Source organism: Cyrtonyx montezumae, unplaced genomic scaffold, assembly GCF_038088225.1.
Source record: "Cyrtonyx montezumae isolate F1298 unplaced genomic scaffold, pur_monq_1.0 scaffold_12, whole genome shotgun sequence".
Taxonomy (NCBI): domain Eukaryota; kingdom Metazoa; phylum Chordata; class Aves; order Galliformes; family Odontophoridae; genus Cyrtonyx; species Cyrtonyx montezumae.
The window spans coordinates 514,662-522,225 of NW_027071848.1; the positions used below are offsets into that span (position 1 = coordinate 514,662).

Consider the following 7,564-nt stretch of genomic DNA (forward strand, 5'->3'; position numbering starts at 1 on the left):
GGAGGGGCTTATTGTTACTTTTAAACAACACTTGTTGTATGTAGCTTTGGTTTTGAATGTTTGAGTCATGCTCCCTTGGATCCTTTTTAAATAGAGCTCTGAAGCACAGTAAATCATGTGCTTCTCTCGATTTACCAAGTCAGTTGTGTTCACTGACATAGATACCATGTATAGTTGTTTTTTATTCAAACTTCAGTTTGTTACTGGGTCTTACTGCAAAACCTGATGTAAACTTAGGACCCTTTGGGTGCTTGGGGGAGAGGAATGAAGTTCAGTATCTCTGTAGATTCTTCATCATATGGAGTACTAAAGACAAAAGTTTTCCTGAATGATTAATGCTTAAAATAGTGGGTTTTTTTGGTGAAACTTGAGATGATTTACAGGTATCTGCCAGGGAAATGCAGGCTGCTGTGGGCTGACTGACAGCAGTCTCCACTGCAGCACAAAAGCTCTTAAATTTTTGTCCCTTTCCCTTCACCCAGTTTAACTGAACACTGCCAGGGAACGCAGGTAATTCAGAGTTTCCTTTTGTTTTAATTTCTGCTTCTTGGGGTTTGTCATCATCCATGCAGTTGTATTTTCTGCTAGAAAATTCAGTAGCATGATAGTCTACAACTGGTAATTGATTGTGGAATCTCCTGCATGTGCTTCCATGGAAGGATTAGGTGCACTTTAATCTTTATGGGAGCTGGGATTCAGAGTGTACTTCCTGGTGAAGAGAGGGGAGCAGTTCATGCATCTTAGTGTCACCGTTTTTTGTCTGTCTGCAGACTCAGGAAGACAACACTGTCTTGGTTCACATTCGGAAGAATATCTACACAACCACATAGGTTAGAAACTTTACTTTTAAATGAAGCTTTGAATTGTGCAGGAGCTGTTGGGTGATATCCATGATGGATCTAGCACAGCATGCAAGCTGGTATTGATATCATCCAACTCCTTTCCTGGAATGGGAAAGCAAAATTGTCGTGTGAATTCAAAACTTGGCCTTTTAACTTTCAGCAAGGTCACTGGTGTCTTTTAACTTTCAGTTATACTATAACTGAATATAAACTTTGCTTTTTTTTCCTTCAGTTATTCGGTATTGTATGACCAAAAAGTTAATGAAAGCAGATATTTACGTGTTGGTATGGATAGGCATGGAATTCAGATTGATGTCTTTTCAGTGACTGCGATACAGAATTATTTGTTTTTGCTTTTTTTTAATCGACAGATCGTTTCTCTGTCAGTCCACTATTTAATTATGGAGCCATAACCATTGCTCCATAACTTACAGTTGTATCTGTTCTAACAGACCAATGACAAGGTCTCTAATTTTTGTCTGCTATTACTGATCAACCTTGCTTGTTTTCTTAATAGCTGAGCATTTTCTAATTGCTGTTCTTGCAAATGTAGCTTGTGCTCGAGAGAGTATTTCTTGTGATTTAACAGTGTTAGAAACTCACTGTGCAAGGGTTGCTGTTCTTAATTGCAGTCAGTTGTGCAGGTGCTTTTGGCACCTGTAAAGACAGAATAATTTGTGTAGTATTGTGTGGGTTATATAAAAACAACCCAACTGAGAACAGTACAAATTCTGTTTGCGAATGGTGTATTGGGAAAAGGAGACCAGAGGAGATGTGGACAAACTGTGATGACTTAGGAATCAGAGACAAAAGCAGAGCCCCTGAGATGCTATTTTAAGAGGCTTCTCAGAACAGATCTGCACTTAAAAAGCTGGAGCTATCGTACAGTAAAACATATTTCGTACTCAGCTCTTTATTTCGCTCATGCTTTCAGCTGAAGGATAAATGCAAAGCAAATAGTTGAAGTTACTGCAGTTAGTTCTGGAGAAGTGCCACTGACCTCTTTGCTTTCAGTTAGTCATCGGTCCCAACCCCACCAGCAGTCATCCCAGCCCCAGAGGACTCTGCTGCAGCACGTGGCTCAGTCACAGACAGCAACGCAGACTTCTGTTGTGGTGAAATCTATCCCTGCATCCTCCACAGGCGCAATTACCCATATCATGCAGCAGGTTGTACCCTTTCTTTTGCAAACAGTCTGTAAAACCAGCAGTAGGTTATGTGAATGATGCAGGAGAAGGGTTTGTTCTGAACGTGTTGCTGTCACTGGAAATGTTAAGTGCGAGGGCAAAGGAGTAACACAGTTCAACGTTGCCTGTTTTTGATGGGGGAGGATGGTGGGTTAAAAAGGAAGACTTGAGAGTGGTAAAAGAGGTATTCACAGCCACTATGGAAAGTCATTCCCACATTACTTCTTGCTGTCTACACATCATCTTCTTGAGAGCAACAAGGTGCTTTTTTCTGCATTGTTGTGTTGTAGGGGTCAATGTTCCAGGTTATTTTGGCATTAGTGTAGAAGAATCAGCAACTTCAGCTGTGGAACAGGGCAGTGCTGTATTGGGATTATAAATCCACTGCAAAGTGCATATTTTTGACTGATGTTTGAGTCGGCTGCTTTGTCCTTCTGAAGTCACTTAATAGTATGTTTATACTATGGTACACGAAGTATAGTAATATAAATCTCTTGCTCCCTCAAATAAAACCGATCGATCAATAAAAATTGTAATAAAATTTTGAGGAAGGAAGGAAAAGAGAGAATCTGTGCTGCATTGGGATGGTTAGTAGGTAGAGAGAATTACAGAGTCATGGAACTGTTTGAGTTGGAAGGGACCCTTAAAGGCCATCTAGTCCAATTCTCCTGCAGTGAACAGGGGCACCCACAGCACCATCAGCTGCTCAGAGCCTCATCCAGTCTGACCTTGAACATCTCCAAGGGACGGGGTACAGCCACCACTTCTTTGGGCATCTCCAGGAGCTGCAGCACAAACCATGGAGAGGATGACTAGGCTTCCAAGAGGCACAATGAAAAGTTGTAGAGATGGACTCTGATTTTAATGAGAAGCTAGTGATTGAACCACCTCTCAATCCCTGCTTTCTTGTGTCTATCTGCCGTGCTGGTTTAATGGTTTTGAACCCTAGTGTGATGCAAGCCAGGGCTGCGTGCTCTCCCCTGAAGAGCAGCTAACACAGTTAATGTTCTTGCATGGAGACTTGCCATATTTTAATGTGGAGACAGTAGTATTAATTACATAGGTACTGTGAATTCTGTGTAAGGGTGTATATGAGTTGGGAGTCAGTAAAATCAGTTGTAGAAAGATTGGAGTGCCAAAATTACGTTTAAGATTATGCGTTATTTTAAATTAGATTTCACCTTACTAACTTGCTCCAACTTCTTCTTCCTAAGGCCTTAAGCAGTCACACTGCGTTCACGAAACACAGTGAACAGCTTGGAACTGAGGAGGGAGAAGTGGAAGAGATGGACACCTTAGATCCTCAGACTGGCCTGTTCTACAGATCTGCCCTGACACAATCGCAGGCACAAAAACAGCAAAAACTGAGTCAGCCGCAGCTGGAACAGACTCAACTGCAAGTGAAAACTCTGCAATGTTTCCAGACTAAGCAGAAGCAGACAATCCACCTGCAGGCCGACCAAATCCAGCACAAACTCCCACAAATGCCCCAGCTTTCTATAAGGCATCAAAAGCTAACCCCCCTGCAGCAAGAGCAAGCACAGACCAAACCAGATGCACAGCACTCCCCACACCACATGATGGCCAAAGAAAGGCAGCTCCCTACCTTAGTGGCGCAGCCACAGCAAACTGTAGTACAGGTGCTTGCAGTAAAAACCACGCAGCAGCTGCCCAAACTGCAACAGGCACCAACGGCACAAAAAATCTACATGCAACCCCAGCCCCCCCAGAGTCAAATGCAGCTACCTGCCTCTTCAGAGAAACAGCCAGCAAGCCAGGTAACGGAATATTGATAGCATGCAAAAATACACGTCGCTGTTCAAGGAAAAAATCTAAACACCAACCCTGTCGCTGTAGCAGTGTTTTGTCCTGGCAAGAGAGAACTCCTCATTCTGCTGGTATTAATTACCCCCCTCAGAAGGTTGACAGTAGGAAAGAGAAGCACATGTTATAGGGGAAAGATCTGTAGAGCTCACAAACGTGTTTTGTTGGACAGTTTTTATGAATTTCTGCCACCACCGGTGCATGGAATTTGTCCCTAATTATTCTTTCTTTTTTTTTTTTTTTTTTTTTTAGGTATGACACATTATTAATTTACATTCCCATAGCACTTTTTATTTCTGTGGAAATAAAGATGAATACACTGCAGTCTCCTAAGGCTCTCCATTGTACATCTTCCTTTGTAGTTTACATCTTCCTGAAGTTCAGTGGCTTTCATGTACAGGAGTAACTTCATTTTCCTTGGGAGAGGAAAATGAAATGACTAAGGAACATGGGAAAAAAAAGTATTTTAACTCCAGAAAAGTACAAATTCTTTGTCCCTTTCAGGAGTTTGTGTGAAAATGAGAGTTAACAAATACCACATGGGGATGTAAATCCCAAAGGAAAACGAGGCTGCTGTGGTATTACACTGCTACAAATCTAGCAGCCCAGAGAGCTGCATTTCCCCAGGCTTCAATTAACTGTTGCCATCTCATTGCTAATTCCTTTGTTAAAACAGAGTTTCAGCTGTCTTCTTAATAGCAAGTATGTTGTTTGTGCCAATACTGTCCCTGGAAATATTGATTAGATTTTCAATAATAATAATAAAAAAATAATCTAGTGTAACGTGAACAACAAAAATTTGATTTTCAGGTTCAGCAAGCATCCAATTATAACTCAAGGATCCACTGTTACAAAGATAACTTTTGAGGGGCATCAACCTCCTGTTTCAAAGGTAGCAGGTGGCAGTTGTGTGCCCAAACTGGTACTGCCAGTTACTATTTCCCATGCAGGCATCCATGAAGAGAGCACTAGCAGACATTTTGAGAATGTCTATGGTGGTGGAAGCTCAGATTGATACAAATGTAGGAACTGTGATAGTGGATCCACAAATCAAGGCTATGTCCACTAGTAAACCTGCTAGCGAAGCAGAGTCGTCACCTTGTACCCAGGTGCCGAGGGTGGCTGCAGTAGGGATGACAGCAACTTCCATCCCCCAGCAACAGACATGTAAAGAATCCAGTCCAAGTCCTCCTGCTGTTGGTCCTACTATAACAGAGAGGAAACTCGATGCACAAGGAATGCCTACAACAAACCAGTTTATACACATTCAGAATGTATCACAAAAGAAAGCTGAAGAGAGTTCATCAGAAATTGTTACCCAGGTAAGAGAAGACCAGAGGCAAATAAGGCAAAGGTTGAGCAGAGCAAACTAGCTTTGTCTAATGTGATGATAGCAACTGAACAATGTTCAAATATATATTTTTTTCTTCAGTTTTTGCTTTTTGTACTCTTAGGCTTGCAATGGATTACTGCTTCAAAGTGTGTTGCTCTTGTTAAAATGAGCTCAAGTTTCTCCAGCACTGTCATTCATGGTGTTCTCAGTGTCTTCCGTTGTTTTTCTGTTAAGAAAATGAATGCATCTGTTACAAAGTCCTTCACTTTGAATTGGTTAAAACTTGACCATCGCTGCTTACCATGGAACTATGATCTAGATTTTTTTTTATGCTGTTTAACATGTATAAAATTAATTTGGGCAAAAAATGAAGTGGCGGGGTTCTGCTCACTGGATGGGAGAGTTCAGCAAATGAGATCTGGATTCACAAGGAAGTTTGTTGGCTGTGTATAAACAGTCTTTTCACTTAGAAGACAAAGTTACTTTAAATCTTTAAATGCTTGGAAAAATTGCCTATCTGATGGTTGATTCTTTCTTTGATTCTGCTGTCTTAAATGTGGTATTTTATGATGTAATACATGGTCAGAAAGTCAACTGGTAAAGTATTTCAGTTATCTGAGGTCTCAGTGCTATAGCGTGAATTGTTGTAGACAAGTTGGTAGTGTATATGTTTACAGAACTGGTAGTGTGTAATGAAATGGTTTTATTGTGTGTTATGTTTCAGTGAAATAATTTTGATGGGGAAAAATGCATACAGAGAGTTCAAATTTTTCTTGTTAGTTTGTATAACTTCCATTGCACTTAACTTGGCTTTTGTGGAAATCATTTTTATTATAATCCCTATTCCTCATTTTCCTGAACAGACAAAAGGAAATTTCTACTTTGTTTTCTATAATTTGAGAATCTGTGTTGGTTATATTCATGGCATGCTACTTACTTTTTTGAAGTTAAATCACCACCCAGGTCTTGAATTATTTAAAGATTTAGACTGAATTTCTTGGACCAGGAAGAAACGTAAGGATAGATAGCATGGATCCATAGATCCCAAAGTAGGGAGCCTGCTTTGGCAGGGGGGTTGGACTAGATGTTTTCTAGTGGTCCCTTCCAACCCCTACAATTCTGTGATTCTGTTTCCTTAGCCTCTGCTACTGCAGCTCTGAACAGGGTCAGAGCTTGTATCATATACCAGAAATAGAGCTATTCTATATATTTCAATGCCCAGTCTTGGATAAAAATGTAAGAAGTTAAGGCTGAAGAGTATTCTCTCTTGCTTTGCATTTGGAGAGTAATGGGTGGTGGAAAGCAGTGTTTTTGCTGTTGTGCTGGAGTTCTGTCGCAGACCTTTAGTGAAGGTCTGGGCCCACGATCAGTGCCTAAACAGAGCATATTCCCATGTTATCTTTCACAACCTAACCTTGTGAAAGAGTCTTCTGAAGCTTTGACAAATGTTTGCAACAGGCGTGCTAGGAAAAATTGCTTTTGGAAAACTGAATAGCCCTTTTCCATGAGTTCCTGCATTTGCTCGGATGCCTTAGCCTGCCAAAGCTGTGCATGTTAGAGCTTAAATCTTTCTCTTTCTTTCAGACTACCCCTCGATATTCCATCCCTTGTCACTCCAGCTCCAACGTGGTAGTGGAACCCAGCGGGCTCCTGGAGCTCAACAACTTCACCAGTCAGCGCCTCGATGACGAGGAGACTGCAGTGGAGCAAGACGTGGACAGTAGCACTGAGGATGGCACTGAGCCCAGCCCCTCTCAGAGTTCTGCTGAACAGTCCTAAGGAATGGGAACACTGGAGTGCACTTTAACCTATCTGGGGATTTGAGTATCCCAGATGCCCTTGTTTTGTGATGTCTTAGAGCACTTTGCCTATTAGAGTTGTTCATTGGACCCTTGAAGCATCGGTGTGTTTTAACGAGACAGTATTGCAAAAGCTGCATCTTAGAAATGGTTTCCAAAAAAAAAAAGAGATGTAGTTACCGAGATACAGTAATCCTGTGCCAGTGGAATGTACTGTTAACAAGCAAATCTGCAGCAAATTCTACAGCCCGTGCTGTTGAAGCCCTTGCCCAGATACTGAAAGAGCTTTCAGTGAAAAGGGATCTTTATTTTGCTGCGTCTTTTTGTTAGCTGCTGAGCAAAACACCATCAAAGAAGAGAATGTGTAACGAATATTTGTATTTTTAAATAGCATGTGAGAGAAACAGTCTCTGACAGTGCTGGAAGAGCCCCAGGAATTTTGGAATTGGTTAGCTTTCTTGCACTTGTGCTCACTTAGAGTTAAGATTTTTTCATAAGACGGAAAAATATAGTTTATTTTTTTAAAATTCTTGTTGTTGAATGTTTGGAAATAAGCAAAATCACTAATGGTAGCAGTGT

The 7,564-nt window shown here is 41.1% G+C and overlaps 1 protein-coding gene across 1 annotated transcript in view; it reads left to right on the forward strand.

Annotated features, from left to right (window-relative positions):
- EMSY (EMSY transcriptional repressor, BRCA2 interacting) overlaps positions 1–7,152 on the forward strand; it is a 38,333-nt gene extending 31,181 nt beyond the window's left edge. The window contains 5 exon segments of the mRNA XM_065729908.1: positions 1,857–2,011; positions 3,244–3,807; positions 4,674–4,789; positions 4,791–5,175; positions 6,771–7,152. Coding sequence (XP_065585980.1) covers positions 1,857–2,011; positions 3,244–3,807; positions 4,674–4,789; positions 4,791–5,175; positions 6,771–6,965 — 1,415 coding nt within the window. The 3' untranslated portion in view covers positions 6,966–7,152.
- Positions 7,153–7,564: the final 412 nt, after the last annotated feature.